At 35.2% G+C, this 25,188-nt stretch overlaps 1 protein-coding gene across 2 annotated transcripts in view; it reads right to left on the reverse strand.

Moving 5' to 3' along the window:
- kcnh7 (potassium voltage-gated channel subfamily H member 7) overlaps nucleotides 1-25,188 on the reverse strand; it is an 85,774-nt gene that overhangs the window by 14,419 nt on the left and 46,167 nt on the right. For both annotated transcript variants that reach the window (XM_026217420.1, XM_026217419.1), the window contains 7 exons: nucleotides 20,029-20,454; nucleotides 12,025-12,424; nucleotides 10,705-10,905; nucleotides 7,552-7,806; nucleotides 3,892-4,097; nucleotides 3,727-3,811; nucleotides 1,368-1,562 (listed from right to left, as the gene is read on the reverse strand). In XM_026217420.1, the coding sequence (XP_026073205.1) occupies nucleotides 1,368-1,562; nucleotides 3,727-3,811; nucleotides 3,892-4,097; nucleotides 7,552-7,806; nucleotides 10,705-10,905; nucleotides 12,025-12,424; nucleotides 20,029-20,454 (1,768 nt within the window). The remainder of the gene's footprint in view (nucleotides 1-1,367; nucleotides 1,563-3,726; nucleotides 3,812-3,891; nucleotides 4,098-7,551; nucleotides 7,807-10,704; nucleotides 10,906-12,024; nucleotides 12,425-20,028; nucleotides 20,455-25,188) is intronic.

Genomic DNA, 25,188 nt, shown 5'->3' on the forward strand with positions numbered 1-25,188 from the left:
TTGAGCAAAATATTACCAATGCACGTTTATTCAAAGCATAAGATAACATGACTATCTGTGAAAAAAGTGCAAAATGTTACAAATAATGTTTATAAACCAATTATACTTCAGTTGCTTAAACAATTACATGCATCATGTACTGTATGCAGAGTTTAATACGAAGGGCCACAAACAAATCACACAGAGTAAAAAGCCAACCATAAAGACTCAAGATATGTTTTTTTTTTTCAAAGTTTAACATGCATTAATTTTACATGGCTTTCTAAACACGTGGCTCTTTTGTGCCAGATGCTTGTGCAACGGTGATAGAAGATGTCCCTCTGGAAAAGGCATGAAATATATGTTCTGTCTGAATGGCTTGGTTTCAGTTTTTTGATGTAAACAAGATCTCCTCATTGTTGTTCTCTCTTTTCTGCCAATATCTGAAATCCACGACACAGCAGCGCCGCATCTAGTGGCTTCAACTGCATAGGCTAACAAAAACATTCAAATGCAATTTGACTTACAGTCATCACATCTTGTGCAACACTGATAAGGCTGCCTCCTTAACGCACACCTAAAATTCTAATGCAATGTTTTTGCATTCAAACATGGTTTTTATTTTAAATTCTGAGTATTCAAAATTAAAATAGTTTTTTAACAGCCCTAATTTGTGTGTGCAGTTAAAGAGCATGTGCTTTGAGCACAATATAATGGCTTTTACTGACATATGGCCTGACAACATCTCATCTGACTGCAGTTCACTGTTGTTTCTTCTGAAGCTCCCTGTCACTTGGATCTCTTCCGTGCACCTTTAACTAACGCCTGGCACTGAGGGTGAAGGATTGCACATCTGAAAAGTCTCACGTTTGATGTGGTCGCAGAGATGTTCGGTCTAAATAAACGCCATTCTTGTCAGGAAAACCAAACATAGCTGCGCCTCCCTTAACTGATCTTTCCAATCTTTTCAACGAGTCTCTGCAACAGATACACAAATCAGTCTCAGTGACTCATTAGTCACAAGCCATGTTTGTGAATGGAAGATGTTTGTGATAGTTGAGGGAACTTCTTCTGTTTGACTGAAGTGGTTGAAAAGTCAGACTAGATGAGATCGACTGAAACCTTTATTAAGCAAAATGGGCTTTTGGGAACAGACAGGAGACCACATAATGAACACAGTGTTCCTATAGACTTGATTACACTCACTGTTTTTGACTGACTTTGACTCCAATTCCCAGCCATGTGCATCTGGCCAAATTGGACTTATTTTAGAAAGAAACAGAATGCACTTTATTTGAGCGATTTTAGACTGTGTGCATTTGTCAGCATTATGCCACAGAAACCAACAACAAGGACAGAGTTAAGATGAACTAGCACTGGATCCTCACCATCATACGCAGTTTTTTCCATGTCTTCAGCAGGTGGACTGCAGGCCGGTGTGGAGGTGTAACTCTGCACTAATGGATACTCTATCATTTCTGCTCCCAGAAGCCTTTGGTGTTCCTCTCTAGAGGTGTGACGGTCCTCTGAGCTTCTCTTCGAGCTGAGACGAGACTCTCTGTCTGTTTCCTTCAGGCTTCCTCCTACGGGACGATCAGAGGTACAAAACATGCTTGAGATCAGTTCTGGGACAGACTGCATGGTAAAACACAAAACAGTCTCCCAACACTTTTTTAATTAGAATGAGCTCCAGACATTTTTTTTAATGTAATAACGCAGTATTGTAATACATTACTTTTAAAAGTAACTGTCCCCAATACTGTGAATTTTCAAGATTCTTTGATGAATCGATAATTTTAAAGAACAGTGTTTATTTGAAATAGAGACCTTTTTAACTTTATAAATGTCATTACTGTTCAACACTGTTGGGAACGTTACTTTAAAAAAGTAATTAGTTATAGTTACTCACTACTTGTTCCAAAAAGTAACTGAGTTAGTAACTGAATTACTCTATAATAAAAGTAACTCGTTACCAGGGAACGTAACTATTTGCGTTACTGTTATATAAAAAAATAAAAAAAGTTGCTATATGTCAAAGAATTCTTTAAAGAAATATTGATAACTTTCAATCTTTATTGCACATCAAGAGACAGCAAGAGTTTTATTTTCCAAGTATTATCTTTGTAAGAAAAGTGTTTTGGGTCACTAGCTTTGTAGATGCGTGTCACACATTACATGTACACATTACATGCACGTTCTTGCCTTTAACCACAATGAATTTGAAGTAGTGCTTATATCTCCACCTTGAAAATGGCAGCTTTTTATCGGATTGCTCCGGACTCGCCATCTCTGCTGCGAATCTTGCGTGCGTGTGTGTGTGTTTTACGCCGCTGGCGTAAAAACAATGGCTCTGATTGGCTACCATGAAACACATGACTCTGCCTTAGCCAATCATAATCACTTATCTCGTTATTAACCCGCCTCCTCACTCGCTGTGTGAGCCAGGGGTGCGTTCGGATTACATAGTTTATTAAATCATTGCAAAGTAACGCACCGCATTTAACGTCCAGTAATTTTAACGGCGTTATAACGGCGGGGAAAGTAATTAGTTAGATTGCCCCGTTACAAAAAAAATTACGTTGTTACCTATTCCAAACACGTTATTCCAAACACTGCTGTTCAATACTTTTGATCAATTCAGTGTCCTTGATGAATAAAAGCCTTACTTACTTCAGAATATATATATATATATATATATATATAAATATATTAGTTGAATAGTTTGTTTGAATAAGCAATCCTTCAGCAATCTTTTTTTTACAGCTATAATCATAATGAACATCTATATCTAGTGAGCTCTTAAAACACTTTGAGGCGTTTTTAAAATGCTTTACGTGGAAAAACACTAAGCATGGCTTTAAAGGCACAACTACAACGACCGAGAAAAGCAAATTTATGGTCATAAAAATAATCCAATTTTTTTCTATTCCAAGGAGAAAGACAATAAATTTGATGTGAAGCATTTTTGACCTCACAGACGTCGATTATAAGCAAACAGCTTAACGCTGCTTAATGTACTGAGACAGTGACTGGAAACACCATTTCGTTTTTATACCTCACTGATCATAGAAACTTTCTCTGAGCCCTAAATATCTTAGTCATGATTTATAATCAAGGTTTAAAGTCTCTCTCTCTCTCTCTCTCTCTCTCGCTACTTTTTAAATCTGGACAGGGCTTGCTTGTTTGTTTTTAAAATAAAAAAGTTATTTTTTGGCAAATATAAAAGACTTTTCACACCAAAAGTGAAATGTATACGCCTCAGGCTGAAGGGAAAGTAAATTTACGTCCGTACGGTACAATGCAGAAGAATTTCAACAAACCTCAGCAATAAAAAAGACACACAACTATTTGTCTAGAATAATTTTTGCTTATTAGTATGGTTGAACTGGACCGTTGAGGGTCAAAAGCAAAGACACTGGTTTAGAGAATGGGATTAAATACATAATATTTATGTTGTTTAACATTTAATTATTGTAGATTTTTTTTGTGCGTGAGATTAATTAATGCATATTTATATTTATTTTAGAAGTACAGTAACATTTTCTCTCAACATGGAGAGCTGTCAATCAATAAATTGGAAAAAAAATTGTACTTACATTTCTTCAAATTTTACATTGTGGTGTATTTTGTAATGAGTGTTATCTACTAATAGGAACTGAAACTAGAAATTGTAACCATTTGACCCTCACGTTTCTGCAAAAATGTCATGATGTAATATACTGTAATTAATAAATAGATCATATTCACCTTTGGATGGTTTACGCTTAAAGGAGATCTTCCTTTGGCTCTTGGTCTCCTCTCCGTCTGAATCACTGGCTGGTGAATATGTGGCCTGAGCAGAAGATCCCAACAACCGCAGGCATTCATTTAATCTATTTTTATGCATATTTTCTAACTGTTTATGGGAAGTACCTTTGAATTCTCGTCCCGTAGGTTAAAGGTCAGCTCCAGATTGGTGAGGAAATAGTCTGCAAACTCTGGATACATGTCCAAAACCACCAGGAGCTCCTCTCTCTGGATGGTGTGCAGGTCGCAGTAGCTGAGCGCTCGCACATCTGCGTTCGACTTCCCAGGCTTCGCGTACAGATGGATCATCTCGCCAAATATGTCATTCTTACCTGGAGAACACATTCAGACACATTCAGGTTTGGCATATCATGTTTACAGATGCATGATATGTTTGGACATATCACTTATCATTTGCACATAAATGCAATCACGCTGTGCTCCTCAGAGGTCGCTCTGTATTGCATATGATAGCATGCGTCTGTATACGTCTGCATGAGATTTCAGATGACGGTTGTGTCTCTAAGCTTGTCTGTGCAAACGGGGTCAGTTTAGGTCGTGCACGCTGGATTATCATCGCTCGCTCTCTCTGCAGAGATTATGAATCAGATGATGTCAGCCACAGTATATGCTCTCTTCTCAACCTCTCATTGAATAACAACTAGTTGTTCTCTTGCATTTCTTTAAAGGATGCATTGTCAGGGTTTCTGCTGGACATAAAAAGATCTTAAAACATCTTTATTCACCCTTTCACAAATCAAGGCCTTAAAAAAATTCTTAAATCCTAGCAGAAAGTCTTGCATTCATAAAGTCATGACATTAAATGTTGCATGCACCAAAAAAATAAAAAATAAAAAATAAAATAAAAAAAGGTTTCATTTACTGTAGTTGATCTGATTGTACTACAATTCAAACTGAGATAAAAATGAATAAAAAGTATATCGACATATATAAATATAAGCTGCATATATATATATATATATATATATATATATATATATATATATATATATATATATATGTATATATATATATATATATATATATATATATATATATATATATGTATATATGTACATATGCATATGTATGTATGTGTGTGTGTGTGTGTGTGTGTGTGTGTGTTTGCGCGCCTCAACCTTCACTATTTCTTTCAGTAAATGCAAACATTTTTATTTTTATTTTTTACATTTTTTTAACTGTCATATATAATAAAATGGCAATAACTTCACCAAAATAGTGCACCAAAGTTCAGTCAAGTTAAAAACTATCTCAAAATCAGCGGGTTCTCAGCTGGGACGTTTTCCGGCTAAATGTCAGGCCCTCGGAGCGATCCTGCTTTAAATAAGAGCGACGTGACCGAGCTGCAGGTGACATTCAACTCAATCGGCTAAAACGCATGACACAGCTGTTCATGAGGGATCTGACACCTCTCTATAGCTCACCGTGAAGAAGCAGACACAAAGCATTGTGGGGAGACGAGAGATGAGGAGTAGCACTTTCTCCCTTTAATGGATCCCAAGAACATTATTAAACGATCATTCAAGGTTCAACGTGAGTTCAACAGCATTTCAGCACAGTCACTTTGTGAGGTTTGAGACCTTTTTCCCCCTGGCCGTCTGCGCTGTTCTTTGTTTTGACCCTGTTATGTCACCGGATCAGCCAGCAGATATTCATCTGATGAGAAAACATTGCTTTTAAACGGCGCTGGAGCTCAGAAACACCTGGCAGACACATGCTACTCTCTGACAATCAGTGCTGGCTAATTACTGTTGCCATTAACTGCTCAAGTTAAGCTCGTACGGCTGCTGTTTTACACACACAAACAAACCACTGGAAGATTGTATTGGGAATAACATACAACGTACTCTGCAGACTATCTGAAGTCCTCTACATGATCTAAAGCTGCCTTTAGCCCACCATTTATGATATTATTGTGAAATTTGATTGATTTTCATCATTCCCCATTTAAGCAGATGGAAATATGACTGAAAAAGCCACCGAGGTCATTCCCAAGATTTGCACAGAGTGACCTGAATTGCTTTAAGGTATTTTTCTACTACTACTAATACCCTATCCCACAATGCAATGCTCATGACTTAACCTTCCATTTTCATTAGCTGTGATTTTAACATTTCTATTTTGATGCATTATTTTATTTGACCGGCAAAAGTTTACATTTCTAAATTGAATAATTTTACACTGTGCTATGTTTATGATGTAGTAAATAGTGATAGACTGATTAATGCATGATTTCTGATTTCAAATATTTTATTGTGTATAACGTACAAATAATGTAAATTAAATGTATGTACACTGCTGTTCAAAGGTTTGTGGTTAGTATGATTTTTAAAAATGTTTATGTTACTGTTAGGGGTCGGGTACTGAAAAGAACCACCCCTTCTGCCACCCCTAAATAAAAGTCATTTCAACATAAATTTTGCTGATTTATATAAATGCATTCATTTAAATGATAACATACATATATATATATATATATATATATATATATATATATATATATATATATATATATATATATATATATTTTTTTTTTTTTGTTGTTTTTTTTTTATTTATTTTTTTAATAAATACAAAAGGATATTTTACTTAAAGAAAGAAATTGATAAAAAATTACAAAAATGCAACAAAACCACTACAACTTTAAAAGTAAAATGGAAAATTATAACTAAAACTAGCATTATATAAATATATATATATGAACAAAATAACTTTTAATCTTTTAATTTTTGTGTACAAAAAGTACTGACCACAAACCTGTGTAAATTTGTGTATTTGATTTGTTTTATTTAAATTGTATAATCCTGTATTGCATATATTAGCCAGAATCTAATTATCAGTATTAGCATCTGCCATTTAAAAACCCATATGGTCGACCACTGCTAGTAATCTAGTATCCAGTCCATTCAGATCTGCCACAATCTACAGTGTTTTCTCTTGTTCTTTCATATTCTCTAATGTTCAGTTGAAATCTATAGACGTGTGGCTATAAAAAGCCCCGTCCAGCTTTGAGCCTGTGCAGTGAGTGCTTTGAAGATGCCAAACACATCCAGCAGGAGCCACTTAAAAGAAATGTCAGAAACCCCTTCTTACCAGACACGGGTTCGAGACACAATGCAGAAACCCAGGCTTATTTGTAGAAGAGAGAGCAGTAATGTATGGGTTGCAGGAGGCAGGCTCGCGTTTCTAACCGCTGCATCGGTAAACAAAAGTCTTTTACTAAAACATCCAGCAAACATCCATCTCAAGATACAAAGAGCACAGTGAGAGATAACGAGACAATGAAAGAAATTATGCATGCTTTTAAAAATAGTCTACCTTTGATTAAAAAAGTCATTTATAAGAGAAAAATTGACTCCTTAATTTAATATCTATGGCAGGAATATTCATTTGAAGGATTCTGGAAAGGCTAGCAATAGCAAGCTAGCTTTGAGAGCATAAGATCTCACCCCTCCTGCAAATCACTCTCCAAAGCCACGCCCCCTAAACACACAACCACGCACATAGCCCTTTGCTGTTGCACAGTACACATACTATATACAAATATTATTATTATTTTTTTTTTTTGCATTTTTTTTCTTTCATATGTGCTTATATCGGCTCCTTATATCATTTGGTACTTTGATGTCCTTTAGGAGTTTCTAAATGTCCTTTTTTTAATGACAAAATACTATATGACGTCTTGCATTCTTAGTCATGGATTATGGATTTGATATAATGTCATTTTCCTTGTGCTTCTTTTAAAACAAGCTCATGTTCTCTTACCCAGAATGGCCACCACTATGTCGTCCTTGAGGATCTCGATGGATCCTCCAGACAGGAAGTAGAGCGCGGTGAGGACGTCCCCGCAGTGCATGAGTGTATCTCCAGGAGGAACATGGGTGGTTTTGAAGCGCATGGCGAGAGCGCGCAGACATCCTTGAGTTGCACCTCTGAAAGCTTTACACCCCTGAAGCAGACTGTGGTTCAGATGGAGACAGATATCTGCCTGTAAACACTCAGGAAAGCCTTTTAGGACCTGCAGAGAGAGATGCCAGAGTGAGGTGATTACAGCAAGTGCCTTCATTAGTGCACACATCATCTACAATTACACTCTATGTTGTTCTGTAATGTTATGGGCTCCGTTCCAAACCATAGAGCGATGCCTTACTGTTCAGCATGTGAAACTAAAAATAAATAGAACATTAAAAAACTCGAATAATAATTTATTATTAATAATAATAATAATAATAATAATAATAATAATTTAAAAATTTTATATAATCTTGTGATCATTCCTCCAGTCTTCAGTGTCACATGATCTTCAGAAATAATTCTAATATGCTGATTTGCTGCTCAAGAAATATTTCTGATTATTATCAATGTTGAAAACAGTTGTGATGCTTAATTTTTTGTGGAAACAAGATTCTTTTATAAATATAAATACTTTTTCACTCAGCTTTTTGCAGTGCATTATGGCCTTGGCAACATGATGCTGCCTTAAAATGTGGCCAAAAGAAGAAGCATCTGGCTTTTTTAACTGCCTTTATTTTTGTGATGCTTTAAAAGCGACAATTCACTCGGTTTTGGAACAGAGTCCTGTTGCTGAGAGTGTTTTTCCAAGGCTAATGAAATTAGTTTGCATTATGATATTTCTGCCAATTTATTCATGCGGTTAAAGTGGCAAGAAAGAGAGTTTAAACTAGAAAGGCTAATGTTCCATGTGCCAATTACTGTGCTCGTATTAGTGGCACAATCATCAGTAAAAAGGGATGAAATAATGGCTAACAGAGAAGATTCAGTTTCTTAGTAACAGCAGACTGGCTTTAACAAGAGCAATTTTTAATCTTTGAGTCTCATCTAAATCAGATTGGCTGCCATAAACCCACATCTAATGTGTGCTAATTCATGCTAGCTTGGTGATATACAGCTGGGCAATATACTAGACATTTGCAATATATTGACTTGATTGTGCTGGAAACACCTGGTTATAAGTATTAGGATATAAATGTGGTCTGGTCGTTATTTCATTATTTATTATTATTATTCATTTTAAATACTAATATATGCATCAAACATCATAAACAGGCTGAATAAAAAAAAAAAAAAAAAAAAAATGTTTTAATATAAAATAAGTTATATTGCCCAACTCAAAAAAAAAAAAAAAAAAAAAAAAGACTTTTTATTTGGTAATTATTTCATTATTATTTCATTATTATTTCATTATTATTATTATTATTATTATTATTATTATTATTATTATTGTTGTTGTTGTTGTTTCTTAAAGACAGTACCACAAAAATTAATTGTAAGATAAATATGTATTGTGATATGCATCAAATATCATCCAAAGGGATACTTCACCCAGCCCAAAAATGTTTATTTGTGAATTGTGATAATGTTGACACTTTTTTATCAAATATCAATAAATGTTTGTAAAAAAAATAAAAAAATAAAATAAAAAAAGATTCTAATTCTAATGAAATTTTAATTAATTTATTTACTTATTTACTTATTTATTTCTTAAAATTGTATTATATTTTTTAAAGACAGTATAACAAGAATAAATCTAAAGATATGCATCAAATGGCTGAAAAAAAAAAAATATTTATTATAACTTAAGTTATATTTCCCAGCCCATTTAGCATTTCCTGCTAGGAGACCTTGAAGGAGAGTGCTAAAGATGCACTGTGTAACTGAGATGAGCAGAGGGAAAGCTGATGTGAATGAGAGAGTGTCTAGAGCTGAGTCCTGACTGTAGATAAATACCTCCTGCTCTTTCCAGGGCGACGGCGTCGTTCCATTTCATATGAGGCAGATATGGAGAGAAAAAGGTGTTGCGTTCAGTAAAAACACTCACACATTTACACTGATGTGATGGCAAGTGCAGACAGCATTTCAGAGATCACTGAGAGGAATATTTCAGCCAGAAATGTGAATAAAAACTTTCATTTTGGTTATTTTCTGGGGGAAGTAAAACTATCATATTGCTTCAGAAGATTTGGAATACAGTGCATTAGTTGCATTCAATGTTTCTTTTTAGCATCATTAAGATACTATCACAGTTGTTAGTATTTTGAATATTTTAAATAATTTTTTATTTACATTTTAAATTTTTAAAGACTGTGTATAGTTTTATTTAAATAAAAAGTAGGTTTTAGTTACACGAAATAAAAACAATTATTTTATTTTTTTCATTTGATTAAAGATAAAATGTATTTTATTCCAATTCTTTTGTGTGTTTTTTAATTTTATATTTTATTTTAGAGAATTTTTTTATAATTATTTTAATAATTATAATAACCTTGGATGTATGAGATCATTTTATTGATAATCATTATTTTGTGGTGTTTTTTTACAGATTAAATTTCTCTTGCATTCCACAGAAAAATAACAGCATGTGAGTTTACAACAACATTAGAGTAAGTAAATAATGGAAAGAAATAAATATTGATTGATTAATTGATTGATTGATTGATTGATTGATTTTGGGCTGAATTATTCCAACAAACATAACTTAGAACAGGGATTCCCAAACTTTAATGTTAGCCAACCCATAGAGATTTTTACTTGGTTGTCTAATGACATGCAAGTAAACAAATACAATATTTTATCTTTTTTAAAAGTTTAAGATGTAACTGACATTTATTATAAGTGTTTTTATTTAAAAAAATAATAATAATAATTGCATTTGCTCTTTAATTGGCTTTTTAATGAACCCCAGTTTGGGAAACGCTGGCTTAGCTTGTTTTTGATTTATGATCTGGTGAACTGACCTTATGCTATGCACTGCCTTAAAACATCATTGACCAACCCTATCTTAGCGAAGGATCAATTCAGATAACATAAAGATTTGAAAACACATGCAGCAATAATGGTTAAAACGGTAAAAACATGGCTAAAATGGTTGAATAACTAGAGCGGGACGCCTCGGACGCACCATGTTCAAGTCGATACCGTTGGTGTAGGTCCACGAGTGCTGGAAATACTCCTCCAGTCTCTGTCTGAGCGGGTTCGGGATCTGGTGGAAACGGATGAACTCTTTCACGCGGAGCATCTGCATGTGGTACCGCGCCGTTCCCGAATACAGCCGCTGGATGATGGCAGAAACGTTCCCAAAAATGCTGGCGTACATCAAAGCTGGAGAGGAAAGGACAGGGGCACACAGATGAAAGCTAATGCCAGGTACATTTTGTCTGTGGAGGCCAATTTAGATCAAATTAGCTCTGTTTGCTTTGTATATTATTATTAATATTATGTATGAGGTCTGTCTGTCTGTCTGTCTGTCTGTCTAATTCAGTATTGACTAAGTATTTTTGTGTATGATGCCTTTTTATTGACATTTATGCAATTAGAATGTAAATATGATTCAAAATTGATATGCATTTTAAATTACAATTATGCATAAATAGCAGAAAATAAAAATGTACAGTATAGAGCACAACATAATAAAATAGCCAATTCTGAATTAGATTCAAAATGGATGTTTATTTATGTATTTTGTAATTCAAAAGTTGCTGTTTTATTAAATATATTTGTGTGTTATATCTATTTTTTCAGCATTCAACAGTACGCTAGCTGGGCTAAAGACCAACAGACATGGATTAAAGATGATGTAATACTGTCTTTTAATGGAAAAGACAATAAACATTGATTTTCAGCATTGTTTCTAAGCATTAGAATTAATCTGCTAGATGGAAACAGAGGTTAGTTATATCAGGATCAATAGTTTACAGATGTCTGGGTCATTTCTGATTGATTGCGGTCATCTGAAGCCATGCATCTCAACTGAATTTACCTCTCAAATTCATAAAACTATTAATTATACCCAAGTTTTCTGTTCAAGAAAGATTTATTATTTTTCTATGTTGAAAACAGCTGAAAAAGTGCGATGCATTTTTCAGGATTCTTTGATAAATAGAATGTTCAGAATTGATTTGAAATGGAAATCTTTTTGTAACATTATAACTGTCTTTCCTGTAACTTTTGATCAAACTGCATCCTTGCTGAACACCAAACCAAACTTTTGGATGGTTGTGTACATTTTCATCCAAACAATACACTTTTGTCATTATTTACTCACCATAATGTTGTTGTTTTTCCATGGAAACTTTCTCCTTTTGTGTTTCTCATGAAAAATAACAACATATTGGTTTGGGACATCATGCATGGGAATAATGGTGATGGGATTGTCAGTTTTGGAACGATCGATCCCTTTAAGCTAATTACGTAAATACAGAACATGTTTTTCAGACTTACATCCAATGAGCATGACGCAGATAGAGAAGATCTTCTCTGAGTTGGTGTTCGGAGACACGTTTCCAAAACCCACGCTGGTTAGCGAGCTGAACGTGAAGTACAGCGCGGTCACGTATTTGTCCTTTATGGTTGGCCCAGAGCAGTGCTCAGTAGAGTTGCATCTCTTCCCGAGGGACACCTCAAGATTGTCGAGCCAGCCAATCTTATGCTCCAGGTACGGTTTCTCCACGTTTCCAATGGCGTACCAGATGCAGGCCAGCCAATGGGCGATCAGAGCAAATATACACATGAGGAGCATGAGCACCGCTGCGCCGTATTCAGAGTAACGGTCCAGTTTCCTGGCAACACGAACCAGTCGAAGGAGCCTCGCCGTCTTCAACAGGCCAATCAGAGTGGTCGTCTTGAGAAAGAGAGAATGTGCGCATTAGTTACATTGCAAACAATTTTGGTTTTACCGAGAAAAACTGGCTTAATACTCATTAGACTCATTTTGTTGCTTTCTCATAGACACCAAAACCTAGTGAACTGCATGTTAAGACCCAAAACAAAGGCCGTCCCAGAATTTAGGTGCATGCATAAAACCACCCAATACTCTAATAAGCACATAAAAACGCATAGTACACAATAATAAAAGTTATTTTAAAATGTGATTAATATGTTTTTATCTGTATTTTCTGTCAGTATTTTCATTATTGTATGAAATATTTATCATTGAAGTTTCTATTTTGTTTGCAACAGAAAGATATTTCCTTTATTTTCTGTCTATCCTGCTTAGAAACCATCCCATAATGCATTGGAGTCGGCTAAGAGGGAAAAATCCATCCATCGATATACTAATTTTATACAATACAAAAAAAAAAAAAAAAATCTTTACAACAGTTTAATAAAGCATTGACTTTTATATTAAATAGTTTGAGTACCATGCATTCATGCATTTAGCACAATAATTTTTTTGTACATTTTTTTATGTACAAAAAAAACAAAACAAAAACACGGGCTTTTTGGATAGATTTTTTCATTTAGCTAATTTCATACAATAATGAAAAAATATACAAATATAAATATTAATTAAAAATCTTACAAATATAAATGCATTATATAAATAAAAATGCATAGCACACAAAAATATTTAATTAAATAGTCAATTTTGAATTAAATTCCAAAATAATTTGTGGGTGGATTTTTTCTCTCAGCACCTATAGCAAAGCTTAATGGGATTGTTTTTTTGTTTTGTTTTGTTTTTTCAAGAAGGATAAATGCTTTAGAATTTGTGCAAAATGCATATTTCTGTTGCAAATGAAAAATAAATTTCAATAATAAATATTCATACAATAAAGAAAATACTGATTAAAAGAGTTTAATATAACTCAAAATTGACTATGTATTAAACATTTTTGTGTACTATGCATTTTCATTAGATTTATACATTAGACAGAAATGTAAAAGTAAACAAAAATGCATGTTACAAACACCCCCCCCCCAAAAAACAAAAACAAATAAATAAATAAAATTAAATAAAATCATTTTATGCTTATTAGCACATTCGATCATTAAATTAGTAACATGCTAATTTAAAACTGAAATCAATTATGAGTCAAGTATCCCATGCACTTTCTGTCATTTATAAATAAGTGTAGTCAGCTCACTAGGGTTTGAAACACTGCCGTGGTCTTTTATAGCTTTAATTATCCACAGTTAACTGTAACAGAAGAGCTGAAACACACTGTATCCAAACATACCCAAAGCTCATACTGTATCTGTAATGTCTGTGCACGTCTACCTCGCCAATTAATATTTTGATAACCATGTTTAATTTTAGCCCATTACACATTGCCTGTGCCTGCTAACGCTTGTGCCCTGCTAACATTCATTTCACACCGCGAGGATAAAATAAACACCCGACATGAGAGATGCGGCTAATGAGTTTATCTCTGTATCTCGTCCAGCTCTCGTGTTACAAAACTGAGGAGAAAAGAGATAAATCCTCATTTGCAGGTGAAGTCAGTTCACTAGATGAAGACAAGGTCCCTGCGAGCCGACAGCGAGCACAGTCTCATCCGAAACGACTCCTTCAACATCTTCACTCGTCCCCTGGTGGGAGATCATTTGTTTAGCTGGCAATTATTCAGTGGCCTCACAAAGCGAGGTCAGGACCCGCGTTGGGTATTTTTAGAATATGTCTTAATAGATGCATCTGACAGCAATGTTTAGCATGCATACTAGCGCTGACAGTGAGTTAGTGAGCTAGCATGTGGAGCGAAGCACGTGGGTTTTTTTGTACTCTCACGTTGAGAAGTGCGGACACAGGCCCTGCTGCATCTGTCATGAGTGGCCCATTAAAAACTCATTAGCAGATACTATTTGCAACGAATCACGCTTTTGAGTTATAGCTGGACATAACAATAGGATGGACGCTCAATTATACTGATGGTTCATCAAGCCTGACCTCACATGACTGGCCTATACTTTAAATTCAGTGTTTAGCACTAGATACAGTAAGTTAAGTTTGAACACAAAATTTGATGTTGGTTGAGAAAGCTTAAGAACATTTTACTCAGTGAAGGTCAATAAAATGTTATTGTTAATGTAACGTGTTTTAGCATCTTGCTAACATGTTATGTCCAACACCGCGGATGGTAAATACTGTTTGACATTAAAAGTGTGAGACTATATAAGTGTTGATAAGTACAGATGTGTCATAAAAGCCTGTCCAGTATGATTCAAGGGCCTCGTTTGAACGGTGTTCATCGCCAGTGTGTTTGAGCCCTTCATCTGAATGCTGTAAATGAAATGCATCCTGTAGCCACCTGCCATCTGTCTGCCTCAGCTCATTCCCCAAGTAGTACACACACACACACACACACAGATCACGTTCTGACCACTGACCACAGATCACATCCATCTGTCTGACCACAGAGGCATCAGCTGAGTATAAAGCTCGCTCAGTGGTGCTGCATTTGTGTAATGCAGAATGTCAGAATCTTAATGAAGACAAAAGCCTTTTAGTTGCAGAATGAAAGGATGTATTATTAGATGGTGAGTGATGGTTTCTTGTCAGAGCACTATTCATGATGGGGAAATATAGCCCAAATTATATTTATTTGTGCCTTGATATATATGCATGACGTTCGGGGTCAGTAAGATGTTTTTTTTTCTTTTAAAAAGGGGGGGGGGGGGGGGGGTTAAATGCTATTTCATGCATACTGAGTTTTTTACACTGTTAAAGAGTTGGATTCCCATGCTAAACATGGACAAAGTTTCAAAAATTAAGTTGTACGTTTGAAGGAGTATTTCTGTTCCAAAAATACTCCTTCCGGTTTGTCACAAGTTTCGGAAAGTTTTTTTCGAGTATGGCTCTGTGTGACGTTAGATGGAGCGGAATTTCCTTATATGGGTCCTAAGGGCACGTCTGCCGGAAGAGCGCGCGCTCCCGTATAGCAGAGCAATGAGAAGACAACAGACTTCACTGATCAGAGCGAGAGCGTCGCCAAATGTCACAAAAGAAGTGTGTTTTTGGTTGCCAGGGCAAGACAACCCTGCACAGATTACCAAAAAAAAAAAAAAAAACAGCATTAAGGGACCAGTGGATGGAGTTTATTTTTACAGAGCATCAACGGAGTTGTGCAAGTGTTTTTGTTCGTTCCCTGCATTTCGAAGATGCTTGTTTTACAAACATGGCCCAGTTTGACGACGGATTTGCACATCGTTTATTTCTTAAGGATGATGCAATCCCAACGAAAAAGGGTCACGATCGTGGGTTGGAACCGCAGGCGGTGAGTAAAACTGCTTCAAATATCTCTGCCTCCTTGTTAGTGTGTCCCCTCCCATGCCGGAGACCCGGGTTCGAGCCCTGCTCGGAGCGAGTCGTTGCTGCTGCTGCTCTCGTTCAGTTTCAGCCTCGGGATCTGATTCTGGATCATAAATAAACGGCTGGATCTGACTGTTAGCCATGGTTTGTTTTGGATGATGTTTTTTTCCTCATGGTAATGTCACAACTTCCAAACGCTCTCAACGCAAAAGCCTACTGGCGCTCGTGATTCTTTAGCTCCGCCCACACGTCACGCCTCCAGCCGGTCGTGTTTTTCCGGGAAAAATCGGTACAGACTATCTTTCTCTTATGAATATAATAAAACTAAAGACTTTTTGGAGTTATGAAGGATGCAGTACTACTCTATAGGTACTCAAGATTAACAGGATATTGAGTGAAAACGAGCATTTCACCCCCCCTTTAAGATATTACTTTTATTTAGCAAGGATGAATTAAATTGTTTTCAACATTAATGATCAGAAATGTTACTTGAGCAGCAAATCAGCAAATTTGAATGATTTCTGAAGATCATGTGACACTGAAGACTGGAGTAATGATGCTGAAAATTTTTTTAAAAAGTTTTGATCACAGGATTTTTTTTTTTTTTTTTACAAAATATTAACATAAAAAAATGACTTTAAATTGGTGAGCATAAGAGTCGTCCTTCAAAAAAATAAAAAAATAAATAATAATAATATATACAGTATATATATATATATATATATATATATATATATATATATATATATATATATATATATATATATATATATATATATATATATATACAGTATATATATATTGCTTACTGAACCCAATCTTGTGTTTGGTCTGCATCGGTTCTGTCAGTTATTTTCAATATAAGGAACCACAACTTAACCAAACTGAAATTCATTTAAATTCCAATTATTGAATGTGAGAAATCAAATACATGAGACGAGCTGGTGAGTTTGGTTTCAATGTGTGATTCAGTTCTAATTCATTTTAATCAGTGATTTATTTGCATTACAATTGAAAAATGTTCACAGCCACTTTGTAAGAGAAGCTGGTAATTTCTCAAATACTGCAGATTTACATGGACATTAAGTCCCCCAAACTGGGTTAAGACTGAACCCAGAGAGTGTGAAGAAGTCAGTGAATGGTTTGGGGGGTGTTTAGTTCTCTTATACAGATACATGTTTATCAGAAGCTCTTTCAGCATTGAGTGGTTCCTTCCCTGCAAGCTTCACCCAATCAGCCTGAAATTTTTTATGTAAGACAATGTCCCCTTCACACTGCAAAACTAGTAAATCAGTTCCTCGAAGCCAATAACACTGAAATAATTAAATGAGTAGCCCTGAGTCCTGATCTAAACCCAACTGAAAATCTCTGGAAAGTTGGGACAAAGTTAAGGCTAAGAAATCCACTACAGTCACCCAACTATGGAAGAGAGCGGACCAAGATCACAGCAGTGAAACTGTGATGTCCAGTGGCCCCAGATGTGCTGAAGTCAGCTGTTTTATCTTTATTAAACATTTTAAATCTACTACACTGAATGTTTTGTTTTTTAAAAATGATAAATTATAATTCCTCTGACTGCAAAGAAATCACACTTTTCATACATTTCAGAGCAAATCTACATAAATATCAAGTTTTTGTTTTTAGCTCTTTCTCACAGCTCTAGTTGTGACCAGAGACAGATGTGTGAACGCCTGCAGTAAAAACAAGTGCAGATGCAGAGAGCGTGAGCTTTGTTAACGGGGTGATGGCTGGAGCTCTACAACACTTTTCAGACAAAACAGTGAATGTGAAACCTCTGGGAAAACATACCCTGAACAAAAGCAATATACTTATATAAAACCAAGCAGCAAAACCCCTCCACAGTCTAAAAATATACACTGCATGCCATCAAATAATGACATGCTGACATTTCCAGTAGGACTTAATCTATAATTCTTTAATATTTTAAAAGCCATTGTGTGTTTTTTTTTTTTTTTTGTTCTTAGGTTGTAAATGGCTCTGACAGTGTAGCTGTCACTGGAACAGACCACAAAGCAGTGAAACCATATGCTCCAATGTACCAAGAGCTCATGATAGGCCACTGACAGACGTGCCCACACAAACAAGAGAGGAGAGGAGCCAACCGGCGTGCCAGGGATAGTAAAAGCCTGTAAACTGTTCAAACATCAGTTTTCTCTTTCCTCTCTCTCTCATCGTAATCATTGACTCTGTTAAGCTGTTAATCCAAATAAATGGATTCAGAAATTAAAGCCATTCAAAAAAAACATACAGTATATTCTGATACTGTAATCCCTAATTCCTTTTCTGTCCTCTGCATAGTGCTAGATCTGATCTGTATAATGGACACGGCACAAACAAATAATAAATTGCTAAATAAATAGGTCTCAAATAAATAGGTTTTATGAAGACCCACAGGTGTTAAAGGACTAGCTCATTCAAAATGAAAAGTTGCTGAAGATTTACTCCCAGGCCATTCAGGATGTACAGTAGATGAACAGATTTGGAGAAATTAAGCATTCCATCACTTGCTCACCAGTGGATGCTCTGCAGTGAATGGGTGCCGTCAGAATGAGAGTCCAAACAGCTGATAAAAACATCACAATTAACCACAGCACTCCAGTCCATCAATTAACATCTGGTAAAGCCAAAAGCTGCATGTTTATAACATACATTGAGACACTGTAACTTTAAGTCATTACTTCTGACTAAAATACGAGTCCTCTATCCATGATATTGCTTCCTTCAGTGAAAAGATGTTTTGTTTGAATCAGGAGAGAAATATGAACAGATCAAGCATGGTTTACAAGTGAAAACAGTCCAAACCGGCTGGATTTTCATGTGAGAAACAACAGGGATGGACTTTTTCACTGGAGGAAGCATTATTATGTATTATGGACTCGTATTTTGGCTAGAAGTGACACTTTAATGTTAAAATACCTTAATGATGGATTTGTTTCTTACTAACACACAACTTTTCACATTACAAGATGTTAACTGTTGGACTGGAGTGGTGTGGATTATTGTGATGTTTTTATAAGAGGTTTGGACTCTCGTTCTGACGGCACCCATTCACTGCAGAGCATCCATTGCTGAGCAAGTGATACAATGCTACATTTCTGCAAATCTGTTCCCATAAAGAAACAAACTCATGTACATATTGGATGGCCTGGGGTTGAGTAAATTTTACCAAATTTTCATTTTTAGCTAAACTATTCCTTTGAATGTTTATCCCTAAATATGGCCCACAAATCTTTTATTTTTATTTTTTATGTTGTTAGTTGCTTTCTTAACATATAACCTAAGTTGTAGTTACTTCATTTCCAAATGTTTATATGGCTCATCTGATGCTAACTGTAACTTGTTGATTTCTAGTGAACATGCATAATGATACAATTCCAGATACTGTATTTTAAATGCATTGTGAGTTGTTTTGGATAAAAGCATCTCCCAAATGCAAGTACTGCCATTTAAGAGTTTGGAAAGATTCGTTTTTTAAGAAATTAATACTTTTGTTTATCAAGGATGAATCACAAGTAAAGGTAAATACATTTATAAAAGATTTGTATTTATTTCAAGATTTAGATTTATTTCAAATAAATATTGTTCTTTTGAACATTCTAAGATTACTGAAATCAATTTATCAAGGTGTACACAGAAATACTGAGCAGCATAACTGTTTTCAACATTGATCATAATCCGAAATGTTTCCTTAGTAGCAAATCAGCATATTGGAATGATTTCCTTAAGATCATGTGACACTGAAAACTGGAGTAATGATGCTGAAAATTCAGCTTTGCATCACTGACATAAATTACATTAAAAAATATATTTGAATAGAAAACAGCTTTTTTTAATTGTAATAATTGTCCACAATATTACAGTTTTTTTTACTGTATTCTTAATCAAATAAATGCAGCCTTGATACTTTTTTCAAAAACAATAACAAAAAATCTTACCAACCCCAAACTTTTGGATTAAGCCACAAATGCAAGTATAATTACAGTCTCATTGACAAAACAATGCAAGCCTGCTTGCTCATATCCATTGCAAAATTTGGATGCATGTGTGCAATAACCCCATAATTGTGCCAACTAAGGAGAACACCACCTCGCAAGTGGTAATTTGAGTTTGAGATCCCTAGTTTAGACTGGCAGCCAAGTACAGAAGGAAACAGATTAAGTTCTGGCGTTACTTACATCATCTGATCCTGATCCAAATATGAGCAGGTCGAAGGGAATGGCCGCCACCATGTCTATAAGGAACCAGCCCTTGAAGTAATGGATGGCGATCTTCCCTGGATGGCTCACCACCTCCTCGTTCAAGTTCACGTAGGTGGTGCGAAAGTTTATGAGGATGTCGATGATGAACATGATGTCCACCATTAAGTCCACGAGGTTCAGTGGGCTGCAGGAATAGCCACATTCCCGTCTCTTATGCTCCTCGCTGTCGTTGAGCAGGAAAGCAGCAGAGTATGGGGTGAGAATGGCTGTGTAAATCACCAGCAGGAGGATAAGCCAGTCCCACACCGCTTTGAACGGGCTGTAGTGCAGGATGGTGAACTTATCCATGCGTGGCGTCTGGAGCTTGTATTCTGGAAGCACATCGGCGCCCAGCGACAACACCTGGAATGGGAGAAGAAGGGGACAAACGTGAGTGTTGCATGGTGCATGATCACAGGTCTGTCCTGGTAGAAACCGTCTGAAAAAATAAAACACGTGCCAAACTAGAGGAGAATCAATTGAGCATCTAATGTAGATGACGTGAAGTTTTTTTAGAACAATTACTTTATTTTTATTAGTAAAATATGCATGATTCATATTTAGTTTTATTATTATAAACTCTATTCTATCTGCATTAGATGATAAACTATTTTCACATGTGCACAATTATTATTATTATTATTGTATACTAATAATAACAAAGTTGAGTAATGTATAATTTTAAACAGTTTATTGTTTATTTTTACAGTTTTAACAGATTAAGTTTAAAATGTAGGATTTTTAAGGGTTTATTTCTTTCTTTTTACAGTTATAATAATAATAGAAAGAGGTAATGTATAATTTGCTATAGTTTATTATTTGTTTTATTTGACAGTTTAACAGATAAAGATGTGCAATGTTTAATTTTCACTGTAATCATTTAGTCATTCAGTCATTCATTCATTCAGTCAGTCATTCATATAGTCATTAATTCAGTCATTCATAAAGTCTTACAGTCAGTCATTCAGTAATGCAGTCATTCATTCAGTCATGCAATCATTCATTCATTCATTCAGTCATGCAGTCTTTCATTCATTCATGCATTCATTCAGTCAATCAGTCATTCATTCAGTCAGTCATTCAGTCATTCATTCAGTCATTCAGTCATTCATTCATTCATTCATTCAGTCATTCAGTCAATCATTCATTCATTCAATCAGTCATTCATTCATTCATTCAGTCATTCATTCAGTCATTCAGTCAATCATTCATTCATTCATTCATTCATTCAGTCATTCATTCATTCAGGCATTCATTCATTCAGTCATTAATTCAGTCATTCATTCAGGCATTCATTCATTCAGTCATTCATTCAGTCATTCAGTCATCCAGTCATTCATTCAGTCATTCAGTAATTCAGTAATTCATTCAGTCATTCATTCAGTCATTCAGTCATTCATTCAGTCATTCAGTCATTCATTCATTCATTCATTCAGTCATTCAGTCAATCATTCATTCATTCAATCAGTCATTCATTCATTCATTCAGTCATTCATTCAGTCATTCAGTCAATCATTCATTCATTCATTCATTCATTCATTCATTCATTCAGTCATTCATTCATTCAGGCATTCATTCATTCAGTCATTAATTCAGTCATTCATTCAGGCATTCATTCATTCAGTCATTCATTCAGTCATTCAGTCATCCAGTCATTCATTCAGTCATTCAGTAATTCAGTAATTCATTCAGTCATTCATTCAGTCATTCAGTCATTCATTCAGTCATTCAGTCATTCAGTCATTCATTCAGTCATTCATTCAGTCATTCATTCATTCAGGCATTCATTCATTCAGTCATCCAGTCAATCGTTCAGTCATTCATTCAGTCATTCATTCAGGCATTCATTCATTCAGTCATCCAGTCAATCATTCAGTCATTCATTCAGTCAGTCATTCATTCAGTCATTCATTCATTCATTCATTCATTCAGGCATTCATTCATTCAGTCATCCAGTCAATCGTTCAGTCATTCATTCAGTCAGTCATTCATTCAGTCATTCATTCAGGCATTCATTCATTCAGTCATCCAGTCAATCATTCAGTCATTCAGTCATTCAGTCATTCAGTCATCCAGTCATTCATTCAGTCATTCAGTCATTCAGTAATTCAGTAATTCATTCAGTCATTCATTCAGTCATTCATTCAGTCATTCAGTCATTCAGTCATTCATTCAGTCATTCATTCAGTCATTCATTCATTCAGGCATTCATTCATTCAGTCATCCAGTCAATCTTTCAGTCATTCATTCAGTCAGTCATTCATTCAGTCATTCATTCAGGCATTCATTCATTCAGTCATTCATTCAGTCATTCAGTCATTCAGTCATCCAGTCATTCATTCAGTCATTCAGTCATTCAGTAATTCAGTAATTCATTCAGTCATTCATTCAGTCATTCAGTCATTCATTCAGTCATTCATTCAGTCATTCAGTCATTCAGGCATTCATTCATTCAGTCATTCAGTCATGCAGTCATTCAGTAATTCATTCAGTTATTCATTCATTCATGCAGTCATTCAGTCATTCAGTCATTCATTCATTCATTCATTCAGTCATTCATTCAGTCATTAATTCAGTCATTCAGTCATTCATTCAGTCATTCATTCATTCATTCATTCAGTCATTCAGTCATGCAGTCATTCAGTCATTAATTCAGTCATTCATTCATTCATTCATTCATTCATTCATTCAGTCATTCATTCAGTCATTCATTCAATCATTCAGTCATTCAGTCATTCATTCAGTCATGCAGTCATTCAGTCATTAATTCAGTCATTCAGTCATTCATTCATTCATTCATTCATTCATTCATTCATTCATTCATTCAGTCATTCAGTCATTCAGTCATTCATTCATTCAGTCATTCATTCAGTCATTCAGTCATTCATTCATTCAGGCATTCATTCAGTCATTCAGTCATTCATTCCAACATTTCCTATGTAAAAAAAAATATACAATTTAAATAGTACTACATAAATATAAAAGTGCTGTAATTCTTCAGTTTGGTTTCAGTAAGCAGGGTACTGTTGGTGGTAAAAATAAAAATCTGAAATTGATGCTGTTTTAAAAATAATAAAATAAAATGCTGAATTGTGCATTTTCAAACTGAGGTCCAAACATAGCTGGCTTATTACAAATCTCTCCTAATAATAGTTTATATTGCATTGGTTGACAGCTGTCAGTCACATATCCACAGGCCCATCATCATAATGCAGTATGTGACAGTTTCACTGTGCCACACATATTTCCCCACAGTTGTCATTTATTTCTTTTTCTGCCTGATGCAATATTTCATGGAAAGTACCAGCACAACGGAGTTCTTCACATTTGATCAGCGTAGCATGTCAGGGAGCCTCAGAGCATGGCATAAATATTCCTTTATTTCTCTATAGTTGCACAGTACCAGCCCTCTCTGCTGTCAGAAACACTCACATTACATACAGCTTTTTGGATGATAAAGTCTAGTTGTCATGTTTCTCAGGTTGTTTCTGAAGTTATCAGAGCACTCTGCTCAAGGACAAAATGCTGCACAATACTTCACAAAATCTTGTTTTTAACATTCTGAACATACTTTATGAAATATGCTATTCATGTAACTGGGTGTCCTTTGCCTTTATGCAATTCATGAAACAGAGAGTTCAGAATCTACATTTTGATTCTCACACCAACAAAACATACTTTTATTTAATATAGTTTGTGTCGTATTTTCTTTTATCTTATGCAGTTTTGTTCAAGTTTTGATAAGTTACATAGGAATTATTACAAAAGATTACATAAGAATCAAGATTTTTTAAATTACAAAAAACCTGACTCATAGGAAAACATCAGAATCATGTTACTGTGGCAGTTTTTCTGCTGATTAAGGGAGAATACAAGACTTCTTCACCCTACGAATGGCTTGTGAAAGCAAAAATGTTATGAAATGCATCACATTTTGTGAGAAACTGACTTGCTTGTGTAAAACAGGCACTATTTTTGGAACCAGCAACTCAAAATATCTAAAAAAATCAAGTATTGGATTTCATACAGCAAATATTGTCCGCAACTCTCAGAGCTTGAATAGCATGAAAAGAAAGATCTGCACGATAAGCAACAACACGCGGCTTTCCTTTCCACTACAAACGACTCAAACACGGATTCATTTCACTATTTTGCAAAGCCATAGAACAGCAGAAGTAAAAGCATTAGGATGATAATAGTCTGTAATCCAGCATTGTGTATGTGTAATCGAGCTCTGAATGAACACACACACACACACACCTTTCTGCAGGATTTAACAACCTTTGACAGTCAGCAAATGAGGCGTCTATTTCTAATAAATACTTCATTAGAAATCATGATGGCGGCAGCAGTAATAAGTTGCCCCAGTCGATTATTCTAACTCTTTCTCTTCTAAGAAAGTGACGAATTATGTATCTTTTTCTCTCGCAGGCTCTTAGATGTCCAGGAAGGTAATGTGAGAATCGCTCAGACGTTACAAATCAATTGACCGCAGTGAACGAGTTGGACGACTCCGAAGCGAGGACTCGTGTCATCGACTTCTGTCACGGCTGCTCAAAAGACAGACCCGATGATACAAGGTCTGACCCAGAACTGTGTGTTACTTTGACTTTCACTGAAGGACATTTAGAGGAGTCTCTAACATTCAAGCACTGCCCACGTAGGCGACTACCCTACATCACAGCATCCTAACTGAAAGGGCACCTAATAAGTGACTGATTTAAAGGCAGCTGGCCAAGTAGCACAGCATGCAAATGTATCATTTGATTTTGACATTAGCATGCTGTTAAGCTCCAAGCATGAAATGCACATACAATTTGACAATTTTTGAGTCTCCAAGACTGCATTTATTTAAGAAAATACAATTAAAATACAACAAACAACTGTCATATTGTGAAATGTTATTACAACTTAAAATAGCTGTTTTCTTTTTGAAGTCATGTTAAAATGGGATTTATTCCAGTGATGCAAAGTTGAATTTTCAGCATCATTACTCCAGTCAAACGATCCTTCAGAAATATGCTGATATGCTGCTCAAGAAACAATAATATATTTATCAGTTGAAAACAGTTGTACTGGTTAATTTTTTTCTTTTTG

This window comes from Carassius auratus, chromosome 34 (genome assembly GCF_003368295.1).
Source record: "Carassius auratus strain Wakin chromosome 34, ASM336829v1, whole genome shotgun sequence".
Lineage (NCBI taxonomy): Eukaryota > Metazoa > Chordata > Actinopteri > Cypriniformes > Cyprinidae > Carassius > Carassius auratus.